General features: G+C 41.3%; 1 protein-coding gene across 2 annotated transcripts in view; it reads right to left on the bottom strand.

Annotated features, from left to right (window-relative positions):
• Positions 1-26,542, bottom strand: part of LOC131440676 (structural maintenance of chromosomes protein 3) — a 61,641-nt gene that overhangs the window by 5,349 nt on the left and 29,750 nt on the right. For both annotated transcript variants that reach the window (XM_058612171.1, XM_058612172.1), the window contains 2 exons: positions 12,740-13,394; positions 12,453-12,684 (listed from right to left, as the gene is read on the bottom strand). In XM_058612171.1, coding sequence (XP_058468154.1) covers positions 12,453-12,684; positions 12,740-13,394 — 887 coding nt within the window. The remainder of the gene's footprint in view (positions 1-12,452; positions 12,685-12,739; positions 13,395-26,542) is intronic.

The raw sequence follows: 26,542 nt of genomic DNA, 5'->3' as shown, positions 1-26,542 counted from the left end.
AATCCCGATCAGTAACGGAGTAGCAACCAGAGGTGGTCGCTCAAGCTCAAGTATGCAGGCATAATTAGAGCATCTGTTGAAACATTATTAAATTTATCAGTTCATATATTCACGTGGCGTGGCGCTAACTCCATTTTGTTTTTCCTTTCATCTAGCATTTCAGAATCAACGCCATATTGGCTATAACCTATTCAATAGATTTATCTGGGAAGTATTTGCTAAGAAGTACACGCTTGGTACTCACACAAGAGCGTGCTGTTTTTTCTAATACCGCCATCTTGACAGTCCATCTGGCCATTCCTTTGAATTATCATTTAAATTTCATTGGCGGCTAACTAGGAAAAGGAAACCGATCAAATTGAAAGGGTACTGAACGAAAGCATTGGTGAGATAGAACTTCATTGGACGTGAGTAGCTGATTATTATTAGATAATATTGATTGCATACTGTAAATTCTACAATAAGGCCATACAGTGAATGCGCCTGGTATGATTGGGTCAATAGACCAGTATCAGCGGCACAAATCTTTTACACACTATGTTGAGAGATTTGAGGTTATGTGCAAATTAAATAAAGTAAATGCAGAGACTAAACAGTCTTGGTTCATTTCTGTTAGTGGAGATGAGGTATTTGAAGAGATTAAATTGATTTTCCCAAAAAAGGATGTTGTGAAATTTCTTATGATGAAATGATAAAAAAGTTAAAAGAGAGGTTCGATAAAGTAGAACCTGCTTTAATGAACAGATATGAATTTTATAACCGAGTGCAGAAGCCTAATGAATCAGCTGAAAATTTTGTGCTGGCTTTTAAATTGCTAGCTGAAACTTTCGTGAATTCAAAGATGAAGCCATCGGTCATAGGAAAAAAAACTTCTCATGGACGATGATGTTAATCTTGAAACTGTTGAAAAGACAATTATAACTAGTGGGAAGGCGGAAAACAGAGCAGATCAAATAGAGGATTTAGGCGAATCAAGTCGGGTTTTATCAATAAAAGAGCGGTTAGGAAGACGAAATTATGAAAATGAACGTAGAGATAGAAGAAATAATGGTAAGCCTCGTTATCGTAGTTGGAGTCGTGACAGTAGTAGAAGTTTCGAAAGAAGTGTTGATAACAAAGACTGGAATAAGGAACGTCATGATAATCGTTCAAAGCATATTCATAGCAGTGCAGTTTGCAACTACTGTAAGCGTAGGGGACATATTCGCAAAAATTGCTGCTTTTTGCAAAATAATAAGCGTGGTAAAATTGTTAATTTTATTGATGAAAAAGAAGACACTACCGAACCCACAGTTACCGATAAATTCGACAGAACTCGTGTTAATGATTCTAGTGATGAATCAGTAATTAGTTGCATGATGATTGGTAGTGTTGGTAAAATTTCTGAATCGTGCATCATAGAGGCATTAGTACAAAATTGCAAACTCTCTATGGAAATTGATACTGGCTCGGCAGTAGCTGTAATTAGTGAACGTATATACAGACGATTATTTAGCGAAGTTCAGATTTTAAAGTGTAATAAGAAACTAATAGTTGTAAACGGTTCTAGTGTAGCTGTTGTTAGGACAGCTTGTAGTCGAGGTTAAATTGAATGGTCGTTGTGCTACGAGGAAATTAATTATATTGAAAACCACCGAAGATTTCACACCGCTTTTGGGAAGAGATTGGCTAAAAGTTTTCTACCCAAATTGGAAGGATTGCTTCATGCAGATTCAATCAGTAAAAAATATAAATATTGCTGAAACCCCTGAAGAAGTATTGGGTACGATAAAAAAAATATGCTAAAGTTTTTGAAAAAGACTTCACTGTACCAATTGCAAGTTATGAGGCTGAGCTTACCTTCAAATCAGCACAACCGATTTTCAGAAAAGCCTACCAAAAACCGTATAAAATTAAAGACAAATTTTGTGAGCATTTGGATATGCTAGAGAGACAGGAAGTGATAACACCTATATCTGCGAGTGAATGGGCTTCACCTGTAATAGCAGTGATAAAGAAAGATGGAGGTCTAAGAATGGTAATCGACTGCAAAGTTTCTTTAAATAAGATATTAATAGCAAATAGTTATCCTCTTCCACTAGCAGAGGACATTTTTTCGTCTTTATCGGGATGCAAAGTTTTCTACTCTCTCGATTTAGCTGGTGCATACACCCAATTGAAAATCTCTCAAAGATCAAAAAAATATGTGGTAATTAAGGGTCTTTACTCATATAACCGTTTACCACAGGGGGCAAGTTCAAGTTCTGCAGTATTTGAAAAAGTCATGGACCAAATTCTCAAAGGATTAGATGGTACTTGTTGTTATTTGGACGATGTGCTCATAGCTGGAAAAAACTTTAAAGAATGCTTAGACAATTTGGAAAAAGTCCTCTAAAGATTATCCAAAGCTAACATACATGTAAATTTCAAGAAGTGCAAATTTTTCGTGTCCTCTTTGCAATATTTGGGACACTTGATAACAAATAATGGGTTATTACCAGCACCCGACAAAATCTCAACAATTCAGAAGGCAAAAACTCCTGAAAACGTGACCGAATTAAAAAGCATACCTTGGATTAATTAATTATTATAATAAGTTTGTACCAAATATTTCCAAAAAGCTTAAATGTTTTTACAATCTTTTGAGAATGGATGTTTCTTTTGAATGGACTAAGAACTGTGACGATGCATTTAAACAAAGCAAATCTAACCTATTGAACGCTAATTTGTTGGCTTATTATGACCCAAAATGGCCATTAATCGTTATTACAGATGCTTGCACTTACGGATTAGGCGGTGTGTTAGCACAAATGGAAGGAAAAACGGAAAGACCTATATGCTTCACTTCATTTTCCTTAAACGCTGCACAACAAAAATATCCGATATTACACCTTGAAGCTTTGGCTTTAGTATGTGTGACAGAAAAGTTCCACAAATTCCTCTTTGGTCAAGCATTTACGGTATACACTGATCATAAGCCATTAATTGGCATTTTTGGGAAGGAGGGGAGAAATTCCATATATGTTACGAGATTGCAGCGTTACATTATGGAACTATCTATTTATAATTTTAAAATTGAGTACCGCCCTGATTCCAAATTGGGAAATGCAGACTTTTGCAGCAGGTTCCCTTTAGATCAAAGCACCAGCACGACCATTCAACAGAGAACCGTACGTATAACAAACTATGTGTTCATCAAGCTGTCGTTCCAAATAACCAGTCAACCTTTCCTTTCGAAGAGGATAGCTCACATTGAATGTTTTGAAAGGAAAACTGCATGTGAGATTTAGGTCACTAGGAGCGAGTAAATACTCATCCCAGGTAACCATTTGAGACCACAAGCGAGTGTGGCTAGTAGTATAATCTATAGGGTCTCTGTTCCAAAGCCCTGTTATCTTAAGACGGTATTCACAAGATAATGCTTCCTGTTTTAAAAATACATGTAGTGGTTTAATTCATAGTAGCGCCTCTATAGCAGCAGTAGGAGTTGTCGTGAATGCTCCTATCATCGCCATCAGGACCATCCTTTGGAGATGATTTAGCTTTGACTGAACTGTCGCAACTTCTTGCCACCATAAAAAACATCCGTATGCTAAAATTAGTCTAACAATAGTTGTGTAGATTCAATGAATATACATTTGTAAACAACTTACCGCCATTGTTGCTGTGCCGTGAGCTCTAGTAAATTATTGTTTTTTTTTTGTTATTGAACGTTTATATTCTGTTTGTGGTGCGCTACTCGGTTGCTAATTTGATTGGCTTCTATCTGGTTCTGGAGTGCAGTGCTTGGAGAGTGTTTTTCGATCAGTTTTTTTGCAGCTGTTGGTGATTCATTGAGTGCACAATATAACTGATCTGGAATCGGTGTGTGCTGAGCTAAAGGTCGAAATTTCGAAAAATAGCCAGCAAATATCTCGTCTTACCCGCAAAGTATCTGTTTCCACACCGGGACGAAAAAACGATAAGAGTGTTACAAACTCTGATTTATCTCATCCCACTGCTAAGCGTCGTCGCGAAGACGGATACGAACCCGCCAATTCTTTATTTTCTGGGCGGAAACACGTTGATAACTGCAACATTCAAACGGTTTCATCATCTCCGTTAGTGTGGATATATTTGTCCCGGTTTCATCCTAGCGTTACCAAAGAAATGGTAGAACAGATCACTAGAGACGGTCTCAATTGTAAAGACGAGATTAAGGTTGTACCGTTGGTGAAAAAAGGAATCGACGTCAATAGCCTGAATTTCGTTTCTTTCAAAGTCGGGCTGCTTCCTAAATTTCGCGACGCTGCACTTGATCCAGATTCGTGGCCCCAAGGTGTACTTTTCCGTGAGTTTGAGGACAATCGCAACCAGAACATCTAGTGCCCGCCAATCAGTGTCCTACCGTCAACTCCCGACGATGCTACAGCCGCAGAAATGGTGCCCGGTTCTTCGCCATCGATGTCGTTGTTGCGAACACCACCTAGAATAACAAATGATTTGTGATCGTACGATAAGGAGAGTTTACTGGGACGCGATGTAGTTGCTACTGTGGAAGTTCTCGAGCCCCTCGCCACAGTCGAGCTATTCCAGCCAGCGTACTCCAGTCGTCCCGGTCCTGTGTGCGAGTGTGGTGAGAGAATCTTCCGAACATCACTTCATGGAAAGTATAGTTACGACGAGCCGCTTTCCAGTGTTGACCTGCTTCGCATTTCCAGTTGTCATCCTCCGGTACCTAATCTGCTGCCGTCTTGCTCTAGTGTTGAGCGTGCCGCACAAATAGATGTTGCACTGGAACGCACTGAAATCTGCTTCATGGAAGCCCCTGATACGCCCTCCACAGTCGAGCCTCTGCAGCCTGCGTTCACCAGTCGTCCCGGTCCTGTGCCTGGGAGCGTGGAAGGGGTCTTCCAAACCACTCTTGACTGCAAGTATGAGCCTGGTGTGAACGCTTCCAGCACTGACCCGCTTTCCGTTTTCAGTCGTTCTTCCAATTTGTATGTTTACTACCAAAATGTAGGTGGCGTTAATACATGCATTGACGATTACCGATTTGCATGCGCGGATGATTGTTACGACATCATTGCTCTTTCGCAAACGTGGCTCAACGAAAATACGATATCCGTCCTGGGATATGGATCAAATTATGAAGTTTTTCGTACCGATCGCAGCTCCCATAACAGTTCAAAGAGCATAGGAGGCGGAGTGCTCATCGCGGTTCACCGTCGTTTAAAAGCTCAACTGCTTGAGAGCACACCGGGACGTTGTGTCGAGCAGGTGTGGGTTCGTGTTCAACTGGCTGATTTCTCGCTTTTCATTTGCGTGATTTACATTCCTCCGGTCGATGTCGTGATGTGTCGCTGATTACGGCACATATCGAGTCATTGCATGAAATTGCATCTAATCAAGCGCTGCCCATCGACGAAATCCTGGTTGTTGGAGACTTTAACTTCCCTAGTTTGAATTGGTGTGCCACTTCTGATGGATTTTTATTTGTCGATCCCGCACTTTCAGCATTTCACGCTAGCATAACTATCTTGCTCGATGGTTATAACGACGACACGACCAGACACTCCGAAGAAAAATTACCATTAAATTTGTCCGTTGACGATTTACCACCAGTTACCATAAATTTTGCGACCCCTTGATAACGGTGAAAATGAATTTATCGTGCAACACTGTTTAGGTTGCTACGAGCTAGTTACCAAGGGACACCAGACTAAATAAACAAATAGTCTGCAAAAGAGACCACGGAATATGGGAAAGGCCTTGTATCAGGTATATTAAGTCTGATTGGACTAAAGTTGAATAAAAAGTACAACTAATTTTTAATCGGTAGAAACAACGTAGCAAATCTGGAAGGTTCTCCATTCGAATCTTGGCGAGAGATGTATATTAACCGACCACGCGTTTATTGCACGAATGCAACATCAGTCGCACCAGTAACTTGTACTTGGCAGAAAATAGCTTTCAGAATTTCAAATCAATCGATCAGTACAATTTGTGGATTTTTACAACAACTGATTTTTCGACGTTGAAAAAGTACTATTGCTGACTGGTCCTGAGGAACCGAAAAGTTCACTTACTAAGCTGAAAGCTGGATCTCCCGCACAAAATGAAATATTCAAAGGTCACAGGTACAACGAAAAATCATCACTACATTTCATTATTTTGTTCGTCATTCTGAAGGCTGCACAACGACGAAGCGAAATCGATCCAATGTACAAATTAACGACCAGGTCGAAAGAAAGAAATTGCATCAGAAAAATTACAATGAGAAATTGCATGAGCAAAGCGCAGCTTTAGCATTGTGCAACAATGGCCATTTTTCTAATACTGTTAATTACCCTTTAAACATGTAATAAAATTTATTCTTTCGTTTCAATACTTAACATAAAATAATTAGTTTTCCATTAGTATCATCTTGCCAAAAATATTCACAGTTTTTGTAAAACCACGAATAAATATGAAAGTGGGAATGTATATTCACTCGGTAAATAGTGTAAATTTATACCAAAATTTACCCCCATGTTCAAACTAAATGTAACACTATTAAACTGGCCATACTATTCATTTAATACTATTCAGAATAGTTCCGTTTTCTACATGATCTTTGACCCGACCAACTGCTGGGATATCTCTCCAATAGTACAATAACTGTTGTCACTGCAGTTGAGGTCTGGAAAACGCAAGCAGCGATAATCGTTTTTATCACGTTCATTGGCGAATAAAGCGCGACATCTTATATCCCACGTCGCACGTGATAATAATGATTGTCGCTGGAAGTATTTTCCAGTTTTCAACTGTAACGAGAATAAGCTGCCAATTCCAAGAATGCTTGCTGGCTTCCACAGGTAAAAAACCAACTTCGGACGAGCGCAAATCTTTCGGATAATTCCATGTAACATTAATCACATCACTCCACATGTATTTACATTCTACATGCCTTCAATAAATAGTAACCATGGTAGCTGTTATAAAAAATCAATAATTGTGTTGCCAGTTTCAACATTTTTATTTGTGATTTCGTTTTGACAGTACGAGTTACTGAGGGGTACTTAAATTTGCGATACAGTTTTGATAGACGAGTGGCAGGTCGTGTCGTCGGTTATAATCTCAACTTGCTGCGGCAATTCAACCACATCGTTAATGAGAATGACCGAATGCTCGACCTTTGCTTCTCCAGTAAAACCGATATCGCACCCACAGAGATGGCATTTCACCAGATTGATAAACGCTAGAGTCAGATTTCTGCCACACCGAGGATGAAAAAAACGAAGCACCGCACAAAGAGGAAAGCGCACTTCTTCTCAGTGTCGAATAGACAGCATTTGAGTGTGTGCTTGTGGTTAAAGCAGCTGGCGCGAGTGAAACACATTCTCTTCGCATGAATCGCTCACACGCGCTCTCGTCTAAATACACCCAAGTGACCACTGGCGCGTGATTGTGAGCGAACACTTCTGTGAACTTCAATTAATAGAGAGTAGATCTGGCCTTGCTATGAAAAATTTGCAAGGAAAACCGAAAATTTTACGATAAATTGTTTCATTTTGCTGATTTTGCGTGTCCACGCTTCATCTACGAAAACCATACAGCAGAGTGCTCACCGGCGTGTACACCTCTGTGAAAGTATCTGCATACACCTCAGAGAATTTATTAGCTAATGCTCTAGCACTTTGGTGCGATTCAGTGGAAGAGATAAAAGGAAATAAACAAACGCACTCATGATGCGTGCACACTTTACACAACAGTGGTGTATAAATGTGAAAGAGAAGAGCTCTCGTTGAAGTTGTCAGTGCGAGGGGAGAAATTTTGCTTGCTCTTCGTCACACAGAGGAGATAGACATCTCTGCGCACCCAACATTTGCGTTGCGTCGTCTCCTCTAGTGAAATGTGTTCGACATCATCCTCCGCTACACATCGTACTCGAGACTAAACGTTTACCTCATGACAGCGCCCCCTCCAGCATCATCAGCTATAATTTTAATAGAGCCAACTATAATAGCATGACTGCCTTCCTAATGAGTATCGATTGGGATGACATTCTCGACAATTATGATGTTAACGCAGCTGTACAGACCTTCTCCAATGTACTAATCTACGCGATTGATTACTTTGTTCCGAAACGATTCGTCCGACATTCCAAACATCCGCCGTGGCTAACCGCTGAATTGAAACATCTGAAAACATCCAAAAGAACCGCTCTGACACGATACTCCAAGTATGGAGGTTACGTTTTGCGCAATAATTATATTCAGATAAATAAGTTATACAAGAAAGCCGTGAAGCGCTGCCATGCCAATTATTCAAAGAAGGTACAGCATAGGATAAAGTCTAACCCAAAAGCTTTCTGGAAGCACGTGAATGAGCAAAGGAAGGAATTTGGATTACCATCGTTAATGCGATTCGTCGAGCGTACCGGTTCGAGTACTCAAGAAATTTGTCAACTCTTTTCGGAACAATTCGCTCTCGTTTTCTCTACTGAAGCATTATCCCCACAGCAAATCGAACGAGCGGCAATCAACGTTCCGGTATCTAATTGCTTTTTGCACTCCATTGACATAGACGTGAATTCGGTACAGATGACTATCGCTGGATTGAAGTCTTCGAGTTATGCAGGACCAGATGGCATACCGGCAGTTATTTTGAAGAAATGTTCGGCTGGAATAATATCACCACTTTATCGTTTATTCAGAACCTTATTAACTACAGCAGTGTTTCCGGATTTATGGAAAGTTTTGTTTATGTATCCGGTTTACAAGAAAGGCGACAAAAGCGATATGAAAAATTACCGCGGTATCACTTCTCTTAGCGCAATTCCTAAATTATTCGAAAAAGTCATTCTGACTCAAATTTTTAACCATTGCAAGCAGTACATTGATGATACTCAACACTGGTTTATGCCGAAGCGTTCAACAGATACTAACCTCGTATCTTTCACATCTTACATAACAAACGCTATGTCAGACGGGTTGCAGACGGACGTTATCTATACAGATCTCTCTTCCGCTTTCGATAAAATCAATCATGACATCACAATTGCAAAATTAAATCGACTCGGCTTTGGTGCAAACGTCATTCAATAGATACAATTATATCTCAGCAATCGACGTCTTACTATCAAAATTGATGATAGTGTTTCCGAAAAATTTGTTGCAACGTCTGGAATTCCACAGGGGAGTCATCTTGGCCCTTTGATTTTCTTACTGTACTTCAATGATGTAAATCTTTATCTGGATGGACCACGAGTTTCTTTCGCTGATGACCTCAAGATCTATAATACCATCCGCAGCTCAGAAGATGCGGCATTCCTTCAACGGCAATTGGAAATCTTTGCGAATTGGTGCAAAACCAATCATATGACAGTGAATCCCGAGAAGTGCTCAATCATTACGTTCACAAGGAAAAAGTTACCGTTTAAATTCGAATATTATCTTGAAGGATTTATGATTAGTAGATCGTCATGCGTAAAAGATCTTGGTGTCTTTCTCGATGAGCAGTAGGGTGGGACAAAACATTGATATCAGCTCCACCAAACTTTTCGTGTTCCTTTTGGGTCCCATAAGCATCATGCAAAATTTTAGCTCGATCGGAGAAACTATATTTTCGCGCCCAAGGTTTAAAGTTTGTATGGGATTTATAATGGAGAAATTTACTTTTAACAAAAAAATTAGCTGGAGATCAACCAATGAACTTTAAAAATCAGTCCATGTGTTATTTTAGTAGTAAATTTATCGAGGAGGAAAACTTTAGAAGACAGCAAAACAATACGACATTTGTAGAAAAAGTTATTAAAGGAAATCCGACTCAAGGTCCGAACAATGGCTGACTCCTTAATATATCTAGCACCACTGCTACTAGCGGTGGTAATATGATTGTGCTCTCTTTTATTATGTTATAACGGTTGATTTTAGTTGTTTGATGTCTTCACAAAAGTTTTTCAGCTGAGTATGAGGATTATTTTTAAGTGACAAGTCATGTTCCAAAACTCACTGTAAAGACACAAAAAAGTCTAACTTTCTAATTTGAAGAAATAGGGTTTTAGAATCTTCTACAATATTTTAGATAAACTAAAATCCAATAACTTTGGTGAATATATAAACTCTCTATCTCTTATAGTTTAGAAGATATAGATGGTACTATTTTATGCAAACAGAAACACAATTTACATGACTAGTTGTGTCTTTCCAGTAAGGTTTGGAGCATGTTTTGTCACTTAAAAATAATCTTTATACTCTGCTGAGTAACTATCATGAAGACATCAAACAACTCGGATCAACCGTTATAGCACATTAAAGGGAAGTCACATTATGTTACTTTCACTAGCAGCAGTGGTGCTAGATATATTAAGGAATGAGCCATTGTTCAGACCTTGTGTCGGTTTTCCTTTAATAACTTTTTCTACACATGTCGGATTGTTTTGCGGTCTTCTAAAGCTTTCTTCCTCGTTGAATTCCCTACGAAAATATCACATGCATTGATTTTTAGAGTTCATAGGTTGATCTCCAGCCGATTTTTTTGTTAAAAGTAAATTTCTCCTTACTAAATCCCATACAAACTTTAAACCTCGGGCGCGAAAATATAGTTTTTTCCGATCGAGCTAAGATTTTGCTTGGAGCTTATGGGACCCAAAAGGAAAACGAAAAGTTTGGTTGAGCGAGAAAATAAAGATTCTAATATTTTTCCCATACAACCTTGTCCCACCCTAATGAGCAGTTATCATTCAAACAGCACATTAACTACATTGTTGCGAAAGCTTCACGCTGTTTGGGATTCATATTTAGAATGGCTAAGCACTTCAATGATATTTATTGCCTGAAGACTCTATACTGTACACTCGTTCGTTCTACTTTGGAATATTGCTCAGTAGTCTGGAACCCTCTTTACCTCAATGGAGCTCATAGAATAGAATCTATACAACGTAGATTCGTACGTTTTGTTCTTCGACGATTACCTTGGAATAATCCACATCAACTGCCGAGTTATGAAAGTCGCGGATTGCTGATTGGTCTTGACACACTACAAGTACGACGAGAGCTGTCGCGTGCTTTGATGATAGCTGATATTTTGAATGATATGATTGACTGCCCCGCTTTGTTCCGTGAGGTTAATATCAATGTTCGTCCCCGTGCTCTCCGTAACAACGCCTTTCTTCGAATACCTCTACGTCGCACCAACTATGGAACAAACGGTGCCGTTATAGACTTGCAAAGATCGTTCAATCGTGTATTATCTGAATTTGACTTCAACCTTTCGGAAAACAATTCAAGTAAATTTTTTACTTGGTATTAGAAACTATCATTAGGACCACAATGTGTCTGTTGATTTTACAATAATAATAATAATACCTGGAATATAACTTGATCAACCACAGTAACAGTTACAGTTCTTTGGTCTGTAACTCCTGTGCTCCTGTGATTATCCTACGATGGTCCTGTGATTATTCTACGATGAGTGAAAAGCACCATTGATGTTCTGACCGGATTTACAGATAATCCAACCTGACAACACCATTGCTCAACATATCGCAGGACTTGCTGCATTTAATCAAAGAGAGTGTTAATGATTATACCGGTCATCAATATATGATAATCGTCGGCAAAACCGTAAGTCGGAAATCCAAGGTTATTAAGTTTCCTTAACAAACCATCAGCAACTAGGTACTATAAAAGTGGGAATAGTACATCTGCAACAGCCCTAATTTTATCATAGATCAAGATCAGGCCGAAATCATATCAAAAGATCTTCCAAAAACATAATTCGGTATACCTTAGCTAGTACAGTTAGTATATTACTGAAGCTTTTACGTTGCTCACGGTAGCCTATTTCAACATATTGCATCAGTGATTAAAAACAGTACCACGGTGCGAGGAAAGCATGTTCAACAATCGCATATAACCCTAGCAATGAAAACATGTAACATGTAACATAAACGTCAGTAAAGACATAGCACTTCGGTGTGATAATTGTATATGTGAACAGCATTACCTTTACGCCTGCTTAGCGGTTTATGTTGAACCGTTAGGTGGCGTTAGCAGTTCAACATAAACTGCTGACGCACTGATGAGCTGAAAGCGAAACATAAAAAATGAACTTAAGGTTGTCGGCAAATGATAATCGTGGAACTCTCAGAGACTATTAAAGTAAGACATGAAATAGAGTTTTAGTTTGAACATTAAGTTGTTAAGAGTTTAAATGGATAAATGGTTATCATAAGCTTACAATACTAGTGACCGAGGATAGAATCTTATACATGTTTACATAAGACAATTTAAATGGTAAGAGAAAGACATTATCACACCATTTCTTGGATATATATTGACAATGAAACCGTAGCCATGACTGGTAATAATTTTCTTCACTCGTTTCATTGAGAAATATTTAAAACCGAAAACCATAATCATAAAATTGTATTTGTATTGTTTTGTGGAATCCGAAAATCCATTTGAATCCATAATTGCGACTCTAAATTAATATATATCATCACTCACCTGCTTCAGTGACATTCGTTGAAACGACGGATCAACTTGTGGTAGTGCTCCGAGACTGGCAATTTTTTCAGTAGATTCCTCTATCTTTTGGTGCAATAAGTTCTCTTTTGCGGCCCATTTCTCCATGCGCTTTGAGTCCTCTTCAATTTTATCTTGAATTTCCTTTTCTTTACGCATCCATGTTTCTAGTTCTCTCTGCAAGTTCTTTTGTTGTTTGACTGCATCAGAAACCCTGTTAAAAATATACAGTATAATTTATTTAGTAACAATATTTAAATTATTAGTACTTCTTGTCAATCTCATCCAAGTCAGCCAATACTTTTTTTATTCTTTTCTCAGTCGATCCAAGTTCATTGCGACAGTTATTTAGTTGACGTTTACGATCTTCTACAGATATTTCCTGCAGAGCCTGTACAAGCTCGTCTTTACGCCGAAAAAGATTATTTGTCAACAAATTTTCCAACTTGTTTTTGGTAACTTCTAAACTCATACGCGCTGTAAACGCTTCTTTATTTTCTTGATTAAGCTTGCGTATTTCATCATTTAACTGATCTACTTCACGTTGATCTTGCACGGACAACTGTGACATAAGTTCCTGGTGTAACTCATTTTCTAATCCATCCTTTGTACTGTTCATAGCCTCTAGATTAGCTTTACATTGCGCCAAAGATCGTTCTTTTGGATTCCGAAATCTTTCGATTCTAGTTAATTCGTCTTTCATTAGTCGTACATCAGCCTGAATTTTTTCAAACGCATCTTTAGATTTTCCTTGTTTAGTTTCGGTTTTTTGCATTTCTGAAACTACACTATTTATGCTAGTTTCTGTCTGCTTCAAATCTGTTTTAAAGACGTTAAGTTCTTTCTCCAAGTCGTCAATCATTTGTAAATACTCAGATCGCTTTTTCTGCATTTCCAATCTGGATCGTGAAGTGTTGAAGTACCCTAAAATTATTCAATACGTTTTAATACTATACATCAATAATACACATCGTGTCTAAAAATAGCAAATTTGTATGAGATCTACAGAGGGAATGCAATGCTTCCAGGATTGTTCAAATTTTCAATGTTTAAAGTATAATGCTTTAGAACAGGGGTTCCCAAAGTGGTCGATATAGACCCTTTGGGGTCGATATCCTTTTTGCGGGGGTCGACGTAAATGAAAACTGACTATGGGGGTCGACGAGGTCTAGAAATCGACCTCCTTTTGTTTAATATAAGTTGTTATTTGAAATATTTACGCTAAAAAAGTTGTGTTTATTTGACCATCCACAGAAATTGGTAAGTATTTTACATCAATATCAAAAAAGCAAGAAATTGATTTTTCAAAGGAGTTTGTTGATGGGGGTCTGAGGCCTAAGTTAATTTAAGTAAAGGGGTCCATGACCCCAAATAGTTTGGGAACCCATGCTTTAGAAGATGAGCTTATCCTCAGATAACCCTCACAAATTTAGCAATTAATCAAAAACCAGCTAAAGTTGCACCGACCATAATATTTTGGAATAGTGTAAAGCTACATTAAAGCTTTGACTAAAATTTCTTATAATTTTCCTGCCCTTTTGCTCAGAGAGGGGAATGGGCGCGTTGTAATTTGGTCGTGATACAGTTCGATTGGGAGTCTAGGTTTACCTGATGCTCAAAAGAGCCTGAGTTTATGGTAAACACAGACAATGAACAATCGAAGATAACGAAATGGAAACATGTACTAAAAGTAATAGCTAAAGAATTAAAGAGTAAAAGTATAATTTCGTAGTACAATATTCCTAAACGTTAGCTTCATGTTCACATTTCCTTATCCGTTGAACCATTCTGAGTGGCAAAACATACATAATTTAAATAAAGTCCACTAACCCTTGACCTTTCTATTACACTTACTTTCATAACCCATCAACGATGAGGAGGACAAACGGAATGAAGCAGGAGCGCTTAAAAAAACAAGTACACAGGAGAAAAAGAGAGGATGAACATAACTATTCAGTACAATCAAAAACACTTTACAAGCTATATATTAGGAATAGCAGGACCCAAACAGGAAAGAAAACCATTCAAGGTATGGATTATTACCATCTATATGATGGGTTCAACAGTGCTGGTATGTTATATTGAAATAATTAACATATTTGGTAAATATTTCAGCAACACATATCCTAATTTACAAATGGGGAAAGGATCAATGCACAATTCCGGGCTAACGCCAGTGTTCAGTTGGTCAACATAGATTAGTTCGTCAGGCGTGGAATTGATATTGTATATCCTGGATCCATGAATGGGCCCGGTTCAGAATTTGCGCTATTTAGCTGCCAGACCGGTAAACCCATAAAAAGAAGACTAAAATTTCTTATAATTTCATTATATAACATTTTGGTGAGAAAAGGGTTTCGATCAGCTTTGTAGCCCTACCCAAAATGCTTTCCCTCTCCATTTTCCCTGTATATCAGACCAAATTAGCGCATGGAAATAATAAAAATAATAATAGGAAATAATCACTTTTTTTTGTAACACTTTTTATTTCTCATCTATATTTCATTTTGGTTGGTAAACGACTGGACAATGCGTAATTCAGGCCCCTGTGTGGCTCTTAGCCTCTTGTCCAGTAACTCCTATCCCTACCTCCCCGCGGTGTCTGCTGGGGTACGAGCAACCATAGGAAAGATCGGGTAACCAACCCCGGTGGGACCTTGGTCGTATGCTGACAGGGAAGGGGGTCCTCTTTAGAGGATGTCGGAGCGTCTGTACTCCATGTTAGGAGCGGCTTCAAACAACGTCTGTTCTGGTATCCAGCGGCTGAGTATGAAATGCTGCATCCGTCCAGCTAAATCCAAGGTGGCAACCCCACCAATGGGATCGTCCTAGTGGTAGTTGGGACGTTAAACAGAGCAAGCACGATGATCCTCCGGCGAGACAGGTGGTTGGCGTAGGCCTAATAAGCCGCCCATAAAACATTTATTACGAAAAATACAGGAGAGAATACGATCCGGAACAATCGGCACAGACCCACGCGACGAAATAAGGACTACGATTGGAAACTTGGAACATGGAACTGCAAGTCGCTAGGTTCCGCAGGATGCAACAGGATACTATAAGACGAGCTAAATCCTCGCAACTTCGACGTCGTATCGCTGCAGGAGCTTTGTTGGATGGGACAGAAGGTGTGGAAAAGCGGACATCGAGCTACCTTCTACCAAAGCTGTGGCAAAACGAACGAGCTAGGAACTGGTTTTATAGTGCTGGGCAAGATGCGTCAGCGAGTGATTGGGTGGCAGCCGATCAACGCTAGGATGTGTAAGTTGAGAATTAAAGGCCGTTTTTTCAATTACAGCATTATTAACGTGCACTGCCCACATGAAGGGATACCCGATGATGAGAAAGAAGCGTACTACGTGCAGCTGGAACAAGCCTATGACGGCTGCCCACGCAGAGACGCAAAAATTGTCATCGGTGACATGAATGTCCAGGTAGGAAGGGAGGCAATGTACCGACCGGTAATCGGGCCTAACAGCCTGCATGCCGCATCATATAACAACGGCCAACGGTGTGTCAACTTTGCGGCCTCCCGAGGAATGGCAGTCAGAAGCACCTTCTTTTCCCGCAAGGATATCCACAAAGCTACCTGGAGATCATCTGACCAACAGACCGAAAACCAAATCGACCACGTTTTGATCGACCGTAAGCCGGTTGCAAAATAATAAGGCCGCTGGCGTTGACCAACTACCAAGCGAGCTACTAAAACACGGTGGTAATGAACTAGTGAAAGCACTGCACTGGGTCGTTACCAAGATCTGGGAGGACGAGATTTTACCAGAGGAACGGATGGAAGGAATCGTGCGTCCCATCTACAAAAAAGGCGATAATCCAGCTTGCAATTACCGCGCGATAACTCTGCTGAACTCTGCTGAAAATCATGCACGACTACGGATTCCCGGACAAACTGATACGACTGGTCAAGGCTACGATGGATCGAGTGATGTGCGTTGTTCGAGTATCGGGGATTAACTCGAGTCCCTTCGAAACTCGCAGAGGACTACGGCAAGGTGATGGCCTTTCGTGTCTGCTATTCAACATTGCTTTGGAGGATGTGATAAAAAGAACGAGGATAGACACGAGTGGCACGATTTTCAGAAAGTCCATCCAGCTACTTGGTTTCGCTGATGATATTGATATTATAGAGCAAAATTCGCCGTCGTGCGAAGTTAACTATCTACAAAACGCTGATTAGACCGGTTATCCTCTACGGGCACGGGTCCTGGACAATGCTTGCAGAGGATCAACACGCACTAGGTGTTTTTGTACGGAAGGTGTTGCGAACCATCTTCGGCGGAATGCGGATGGAAGACGGTACGTGGAAAAGGCGAATGAACCATGAACTGCACCAGTTGCTGGGAGGACCAAACCTCGTCCAAACGGCCAAGGTCCGGTGGGCCGGGCATGTTGTTAGAATGTCGGAGAACAACCCGGTTAAAATGATTCTCGATAATGATCCGACCGGTATAAGACGAAGAGGCGCGCAGCGGGCGAGATGGATCGACCTGCGGACCCTTCGCAGCTACCGAGGCTGGCGGCAAACAGCCATGAACCAAGTTGAATGGAGACGCCTCCTGTATACAGCAGAGACCCGCGTGATCTACGACTGAGAGAGTAAGAGTAAGAGTAATATTTCATTTTGTGCCAGTTGCTTGCAATTTGTTCGTGAAAATTGAGAGCTGGGTATCTTGATAATATAATGCCGTTGATATTTCTTAGTGTGTATAATCCTCCCTAATCCGCATTTCACCAGTGCGGTGTTTATATGTGAGGATCATTCATGTGCAGTGTTTATATGTGAGGATCATTCATATACATTTAGAAAAACATAGTCTGAAATAAGAGCTTTGGTGAAATGACGTTCGCAGTAATGTGCCCATTAATGATTGGACCATGAATAAAAACAAAGTTAAGTTTTCACTTACAATTCTATGAAAACATCCAATGCTGGAAAAAGCAACTCTCCCTGCCGTCGTCGACTGGAAGTTCAAAAAGAAAACAGTTCATCTAGATTTTTTTCTTCAACAAACTGATGGTTTTTTCACGAAGAATAATCTAGCGGTTGAAAAAAGCGACTCCTGCGCCCCTCAACAACAATCGCTTTTCCAAGGTAGTAAGTAGAGCTTAAAGGAAGAGATAGAAACGCCTTATCTTGTGGGATCAGACTATGGGATGACAGTGACAGTTTCTTCCTGCTATTTCTTCGTTGTTTCTAATATATTCTTTGTGAATTGTATGATTCATTCATGATTTCTCCGTGAGTTCAGACATTAATTTTTGCCGGTAAAGAAATAATATGAATTAGTAGCTTTCCCACCCAAGTAGAAAATGTAACTTATCGAAATTTCAAGATGTTCTTCAATTGTTTTATAATTGTTATTTGTGTTAGATATGATTTTTTATTTGTGTTAGAAAGATTTTCAAACATATTAGATTCGGTTGAGCAACTTATCACTGTTAAGTTTCACAGTACTACCGAAAAAATCATTGCAGAACAATGTTGAACATCAAAAACAATTGTACATTGTTACTCTGCAAAATGAAAAATGATAGTCCGGATTGAGAACCATGCTGTAAAGCCAAAGCACCTCAAAATGTTACGGAGCTCAAATCCTTTTTGGGGCAGCATGCCTTTCTGCAGCAACAAGGCCAACAGCAGCAAGTTCCTCCAGATACTGATGATCTCCTTCGTCAGTGTTTGCACCTGATGACACAAGTTCTCCAGCAACAGCAGCACAGTCAGCAGTCACAAGAGAACTTCATCAGGCAAGTCGTTTCGGAAGTGCATGCGGGCGCAGCACCCAGTCCGGAACAAATTCTCGATTCTCTTGCTGGGAATATCAAGGAGTTCCGCTACGACGCGGACAGTAGCATCACGTTTGCAGCCTGGTTCACGAGGTACGACGAGTTGTTTGAAAAGGATGCTCCTCGGTTGGACGACCAAGCGAAGGTCAGATTGCTGCTCAGAAAGCTGGGATCATCTGAACACGAAAGGTACGTCTCTTTTATACTGCCGAGAACACCGAAGGAGCATACTTTTGCAGACACGGTCGCAAAATTGAAAAGTTTGTTCTGGGCGAAAGAGTCGGTGATCAGCAGGCGATACAGAACCCTTCAGATCGCTAAAAACCGACCGAAGACCACATCGCTTACGCCTGCCGTGTGAATAAGCTCTGCATTAAGTTGGATCTGGGAAAGCTCTCAGAATAACAGTTCAAGTGCTTGATGTTTGTGTGCGGACTAAGTTCTGAGCGTGATTCAGAGACTCGGACCCGACTTCAATCACGGGTTGAGGAGAACAATAACCTAACTTTGGGGCAGTTATCAAACGAATGCCACCATCTCATCAATCTCGAATCTGCTGTATCTTTCGATCAGGTTAATCAGCTTAAACAGAAACATGACGGTAATCGTAACAGACGTCCGTTGTCTCCCAGGTCAGATGCGAACAACACAAAGCGGGAACCCGATACACCGTGCTGGTATAGTGGTGCATTCCATTATGTTCGTGACTGCCCATACAAGAACCGCCAATGTCCCGATTATAGTCGGTACGGTCATCGTCAAGGATACTGTGCAAGTTCCAGGAAGAGAAGTGGATCTGATTCTCGGATCTGATTTGGTCGATAGCTTCGATTTATGGTTCGTGCCAATGGATACTTTTTGCTGCCAGGTATCTAGTTCTTCGTCTTCCATCGCAGCGCTCAGTTCTGCATTTACAGAAGTTTTCAGTGAGAAACTCGGGATCTGCAGTAAGGTAAAGGAGCGGTGGAAGCCCGTTTTCTGTCCCAAACGCCCGGTTGCGTACTCTATGTACAACGCAGTCGATCAAGAGTTGGACCGGTTACAGCAGCTGAACATCATTACACCGGTCGACTACTCAAAGTGGGCAGCACCAATCGTCGTAATGCGAAAAGCAAATTGTGACATTCGTGTTTGCGAAGATTACTCTACAGGACTCAACTTCGCTCTGCAACCTCACCAATACCTGCTCCCTCTTCTGGAAGACATCTTCGCTAAGCTGGTTAACTGCAAAGTCTTCAGCTAGATCGATCTTCTTTCGGATGCATTTATGCAAGTTGAGGTCGACGAGCAGTTTCGTCATCTGCTCACCATCAACACGTACCGTGGTTTGTTTCATTACAATCGTCTTCCACCTGGTGTAAAGGTAGCACCGGATATCTAGCCGGCACCATGCTAGCCGGGTTGGAAAAAGTTTCCGGTTATCTCGATGACGTTATCGTTGGCGGTGAAGACAAAGTAGCTCACAACCACAACCTCAAAGCAGTTCTTCCGCGAATCCAGGATTTTGGGTTCACCATTCGAGCCGAAAAATGTACTTTCGGCAAGAAACAGATACCATATCTGAGCTATACTGTTGACCACCGGGGTGTGTCAAGATCCAGCCAAAATCAAGTCAATAGTGTAGTTTCCGCCTCCCACTGACGTTCACGGTGTACGTTCTTTCCTCGGGCGATCAATTATTACGGAAAGTTTATTTTGAACATGCGAATGCTTCGCTTCCCGCTGGACAATCTACTGAAATCGCAGTCGAAGTTCTCGTGAACAACGGAGTGCCAGCAGGCATTTTAGCGTTTCAAACAGATTCTCACCTCAGATATTCTACTAAAGCACTACGATCCGAAAAAGGAGATCATCGTTTCTGCTGACATATCGTCAGTTGGTGTTGGAACCACAATCAGTCACAGGTTCCCAGATGGCTCCATCAAAACAGTACAGCATGCTTCCAGAGCACTTATGAAGGCAGAGCAGAACTATAGTCATCCGGAACGTGAAGGTCTAGCTATCATCTTTACCGTCACCAAGTGATGATCACAAAATGATCTTCGGACGGCGCTTCTTGCTGCAGACTGACTACGCTCCGCTGCTCCGAATCTTCGGGTCCAAGAAGGGCATACCGGTATACACAGCCAACCGACTACAGCGCTTTGCCCTCACTCTACTGCTGTACGATGTCACCATCGAGTACGTTCCCATCGATAAGTTCGGTAACGCCGATGTGCTGTTCCGGTTGATAAACCGATACGCGCGACCAGATGAAGACTACGTTATCGACAGCATCATTGTCGAACAGGATGTTAGGTCAGTAGCAGTTGATACATTAGATGCGTTGCCCTTTTACTTTCAGAAACGTCGCTAGAAGTACTCAAGCTGACCGAGTTCTCCGAAAGGTCTACCGTTTTATAACCGATGGTTGGCCTCAAACGAAAGCAATCGATCCGGAGCTAAAACGATTCCAAGTCAGTCAGGAATCCCTCACTACCGTTGAAGGATGCATACTGTTCGCTGAATGGCTCGTCATCCCAGCTCAGTATACCAAGCATTGTTTAGATCAGCTTCACAATGGTCATCCTGGTTCGAAGCGTATGAAGACCATCGCCAGGAGCTACATATATTAGCCATTTATCGACGAAGACATCGCCGGTTATGTGAAAACCTGTCGACACTGTGCATCGGTTGCCAAGTCACCGCCTCACGTCGTCTCAGTGCCATGGCCGATGGCATCGGGACCTTGGAAGCGTGTTCACGTAGACTTGCCCGTCCCATCGACGGTGAGTACTGCTTGCTAGCGGTCGACTCCTTCTCCAAGTGGCCGCAGATTGTGCAAACCAGACGAATCACTTCAGTAGCAACCTTCAGTATTCTTCGAAGTCTATTTGCAAGACTCGGTATGCCTGTAATGCTAGTATCGGATAGCGGCACTCGTCTAATCCCCGATGAAAGATCTAGACTACACCGACGCAGAGTTCCCCGGCGAAAGAGGCTCTCCCGACACCGAGTCCCCTGTTGCACCACACGGGATACACGAGAGAGTGTCGAGGTCGGTCCGGCGATTTCAATGGAGCATAGCTTCTGCTTCGCTGGCACCTCGAAGATACAAGTCGGTGTTGTGGTGGCTACTCGACTAGTCCCCGCCGAAGGATCTAGCCTACCGCGACAGAGAGTTCCCTGACGCTGGAAGTTCTCTCGAAACCGACGTTCCGAAACCGGTTTACGACGCGCTTACTCAACTAGCCCCCGGCGGTGGGTCTAGCCTACCCGACGGAGAGTTTCCCGGTGTTTGTTATCCCCCGTGGCAGCGCAAATTAAGCATTTCGGAGGCTTCGTGCAATCCTTTGCCTTGTGACCTTCCTCGCCACACCTTCTGCATAGTTTGCTCCTATCCGGCCCTTGACAATTCCGTGGGAAGTGACCAAAGCCCAGACACTTGAAGCACACGTCCGGTAGCTGGGAAACGCTCGGCGGGCACACAGACCAGCCCACACATACTTTCTCCACTTTCAACGCTTTATTAGCTGCATCTACTGGCAGCTTAATTGAGGCTACCTTGGTGCCGTCAGGTCCATTCCTGATACGGATGGTCATCTGGACCTCTCCTAGCTCGCATTGCTCCTTCAGGGCTAATTTTACATCCTCCTCCGTAGTAACCTCGTTCAGATCTTTACACCGGTGTCGCTTCCGGGCACAAGGCTCTTACTTCCACCTTGTTTCCGAGAGCTTTCTAGGTAAGCTCCTTGTACGAGATGCTGCCTGCTTTTTCTTTCAGCTCGAGGAGCATTTCACCATTACGAGTGCGCCTGACCTTTTGCACGTCTTCCCCTAGCTCCTTAAGATCCGGGTTCATCCGCATAGCGCGTAGGACTTCGGCGTACAAGTCGTCGCTCGCTTCAACTATGAGAGCCTCGCTCTTGTTCCTCGTCCTGACGACCTTGTTTTTTGGGCGGTTTTTTCTTGCTCGCTTTCTCCTTCTTTTTGTTCTTTTTGCCGACGACCTGCCATTCAGTGTGGCTGTTTACCGCATCGGTTGCTTCTGGTGGTGGTTTAGCTCTAGTGACACGGGCATCCTTGTGTCTCTTGGGACCACCTGGTCTGACATCTCCAGGCGATGCCCTTGGCCTCTTCGGTGTGAAGAAGAGCGTGGACTGCACCCCAGGTGGGATACTACTCGCCGTGTTGACCTTCCTTGTAGCTGTTGCGGCTTCTGCCTTTGCATTTCCGCTGCGCGACATGCCTCTAAGACAGTTTTCGCCGCTAACAACTCCTTCTCTCCAGCTTCTGCTCTCTGCACTACGTTTTTCCACTCCTTTACAGCTGAACCAAGAGCGCCTTGGAGCTTAATCACCAACGCCTTGATGTCTTTGTACACGTTACTTCTCTTATCCACATACTCGTGCAGCTCGTTCAAAAACTTTTTTGCTGCCTCTACCCTCGGTGGTTGTGGTGGTTTCGTCCACGCGCTATACTGCTGCTGAGCCTGCTGCTCGTTCGTGTCCTCACCAAGCCACTCTTGACAAACGGATTTGTCACCTCTTCCTCAATTTCAATTTCGCTTACTTCCATTCTTCAGGGTCCCCACTCCGGGTTGCTATCTCCACTCGTTGCAGTAGTCGCTTATGATCCCTAGGTTATCTTTGCGAGCAGGGAGGCCTAGCGAGGGTTGAACACGTACCTTCATCGGGTTCGTGTCTAGTGCTCTCAACTGGGCCTACTACCCACCTTAATTGGTGCGAGTATTGAACGTACCCGAAGGCCTGCCAAGGTTTTAACGGGACGGAGACAGACGTACTGTTGGCCCGCTCGCCGTTTCAAGTCGGTATCACCCATCCTTACTCAGGGAACAGAACAGCACGAATGTCAGCCCATCATCGTCATCCAATCCGTTATCCGCATCATGTCCGTTGTTGTTCGCCGTGGCCAGTATATAATAATCAGGGTCTTACTGGTATCGAAACCTGATGTACCGGTTAGCACTCCTGCTGGGCTTGTGTGCTTTGAGCGGTTTGAGCTTTTTATAGAAGTTCAACAGAGCCCACTGACGAACCCCACCACATCCTAGGCAGGCCCCCTAACTCGTAGAGGCCATGGGGAGGGGTCGTTAAGCCCTTGGAGTAGTCCCTGCTGCCCCGATGTGTGTGTGTGTGTATGTGTCAAATAATCTCACTAGGTTTCCTCGGAGATGGTTTGACCGATTTCTACAAACTTAGATTCAAATGAAAGGTCTCACGGTCACAAACGGAATTCCTGAATTTCACTCGGTTACTTGTTCCGGAGTTATAGGGTAAAGTCTGTGCAATATTGTGCACCGTCACTTAAACCGACAAAACAAGATAAGTAAAAAAAATTCAAAACTGGTCTTAAAACTACACAAAACGGTTCCGGAAGTACCGGAAATAGTGGTCATACATTCCAATAGGACCTCACTCACTTTTCTCAGCGATGGTTTGACCGGTTTCCACAAACTTAGATTCAAATGCAAGGTCTTAGTCTCACGGTCCCATACGGAGTTCCTGAATTTCATATGGATCCGACTTCCGGTTCCGGAGTTATAGGGTAAACTGTGTTCAATATTATACACCGTCATTTAAACAGGCAAAACAGAAAGCGTAAAAAATTCTAAACTGAACTCAAAACCGTTATTCCCAATCTTAGGGTCAAATGAAAGGTCTTATGGTTCGTCCAAAAATTACTGCATATATTTGAATACAACGAAAATTTCAATCGTCGTTTAGAGTACGATGGCAAAATCGTATAAAATCTTCAAAACTTGATAAAAACTAGTAGAGTTTGTACGTCATGTTAGTTGGTGGCCGTACGAACCGACTTCGATTACACCGGTACTAGTGTTCCGGTGCTGGAAGTACATATAATAGTGAACCCACTTCGTTTTCTAATGGATGGTCTAACCGATCAGCGAACAGTTTCATTCTTCATGTTATACTAGTTAATGCACAAACAATCCCTTGGTTTCTTTAAAAAATCGAAGAGAAACATTTTGAATAGAATATCGCAGTATTAATTTGAGAAAGGCATCACTACACCACTATGTGGATTAAACAGATTTTTTACCAAATTATAGAAATAACAGCATGACGTAGGACGGTAAATTTCCGTCAGAGAAAATTTTCTCATACTCACCAAAGACTTTATTGGATTTTTGCATCCAAAAAAGCATTTCAAGCAAAGAGACAACAAATATCTGTATTTGGTCGAATGTAAGCTAAATGAAATAACAATCGATTTGAATTCATTTGTAAATGTTCGATAACTTTCCTTTTAAAGGGGGAAGAGCTACACTCTTACCAGACGCTACCTAATTTTGGGTCAAAACCTACCCAAAATCAACTAAAGGCCATCTCCCCAATTTTGGGTAACTCAAAATTTAGGTAAATGTAAGTTTAGTACAAGTGTTATACCATAACAAAGCACGTTACCCATTTTTTACGATCAAGTCAAAGTTTGAGGAGATATCGACCAAATTTTTGGGTAGGTTATAGAAGAGCTCAACAATGAGTGGTTTCTCCTCAAAAAATAGGTAAAACAGATTTTCAGTGTATAGAACATAACAGATGTAAATCTGTATAAAATGTTCATTACGACCTAAGTAACAAAAGTAAACAAACCGAGATTTTTATTGCATTTTGTTAGGAATGTCCTAATACACGCACTACCCGAAAACCGTTTCTCGATTCACTATAGATTCACTAAAAAATCTGTCAACACATTTAACGTATGTCGAAATCAATGAAAAATAATCATTAACAAAAGTGTATGCGCGGACTTACGACAAAATAATTTTTCACGAAAAAGCAGATCTTGCTGTAGAGTTGGAGATATTTATTGGGATGAGTTGCTATTAAGCTTGTTGAAAAATACGCTGATTAATTTGGAAAGAAACTGTTTTGTTTCCAATCGTAGAAACCGTTATGAATCCTTCGTCAAACAAAAGCGAAAATTACCAAAACACACTAAAAACGAGTCGACTGTCATTTTTTCCACTTGATATACAAAACTAACTCTTGTTTTCGAACAAAACTGGCTTTCACACAAGTGCGAGTAACAAAACGACGAATGAACACTGTGACTTTCGCAAAACGACGTAACTAACAGAAGCAAAACGACTTATGTGTCAAGTCAACCAGGATAAAACGACCTATGCTACTGTCCAATGTACATGATCAAATTACAAAATGACGTAAGTGTCGTTTTTGCCTAAAAGTTATCTTTGCAGTTGAAAATTGTGAATTAGTCACTATGATACGTTGCACGCATACAAATTGGACGATTTAGTGAAGAGATGAAGTTGTTTCAATTACTCATTTTTAAATAGGATTTCAAATTGTGCGATTATTTTTCAACATCGCTTTTCTCGGTTCAGCTGAAATGTCACATACGTCGTTTTAAACATTTTATGCAGAAATTTAACGTGCTGTTTACTTCAGTGTAAGTTGCACACGGTACAATTTTAATACAATCGAAACATAACAACTAGAGCATAGATAAACATTAACCTCTTGTAGAAGAGCCATTAGAGTTTCGAACGTTAAACAGTAAAGTTATATATTTTTATAAGCCGATTTAGAAAACCCTTAAACTCCCAGAACTGGTTCAACTGGTATTCTGCTGGGAGTAGTTATTATTCGCCTGGTGAAAGATTCGTTGACGCTCTGCTAAAGTGAGACGATTGGATCGCTGTGACTTTACAGCTTAAGGTAGCGCTTCGCCGTGGTCAGGTCGAAGCTAGACAACTCACTGCTTCCTCTTGCTTTGTCGCCGAAATTTCACCTTAAATTTCAAACTTCTAAAATACTAACCCGATTCACGAGAAATCAAAAACATACGATTGTAGGGAAATGATTTTACTATGCATTTGGCGAAAAATATCAGTTAGAAAGCTTTTCTTTCGCGAGATTTCGTGCGAGTTTTGTTAAAATTTGGTTTTCTTTTTTCCTTTTCTCGCTATAAACAACTCGCATATGTAGGGATGTGCTACGTTTTCAACAAAGCGTCAAAGCTAGTAGCGATGAAAATCATTACTGATTCCTGGTTCTACTGAAACATGAATAGAAATTATTTTACAAAGTAGTAACACTTACTTACATTTTCTACTCATCTATATTCAACGTTTACGCAGAGAGAACGGACAACGAAAACAAAAGAAATGTTGTTAGCGTCTACCGCATGTAGCATTTTGCACACCCCAATGCATGCGTTGACATTGTGTGCGTGCGAAAGAATAAGGAAAAACTCATTTATTTTTATAACTCGCACGA

The sequence above is a fragment of the Malaya genurostris genome, chromosome 1 (genome assembly GCF_030247185.1).
Source record: "Malaya genurostris strain Urasoe2022 chromosome 1, Malgen_1.1, whole genome shotgun sequence".
Lineage (NCBI taxonomy): Eukaryota > Metazoa > Arthropoda > Insecta > Diptera > Culicidae > Malaya > Malaya genurostris.
Note: the sequence above shows the minus strand (reverse complement) of the source record. Positions and strands in the feature narration are given on the sequence as shown.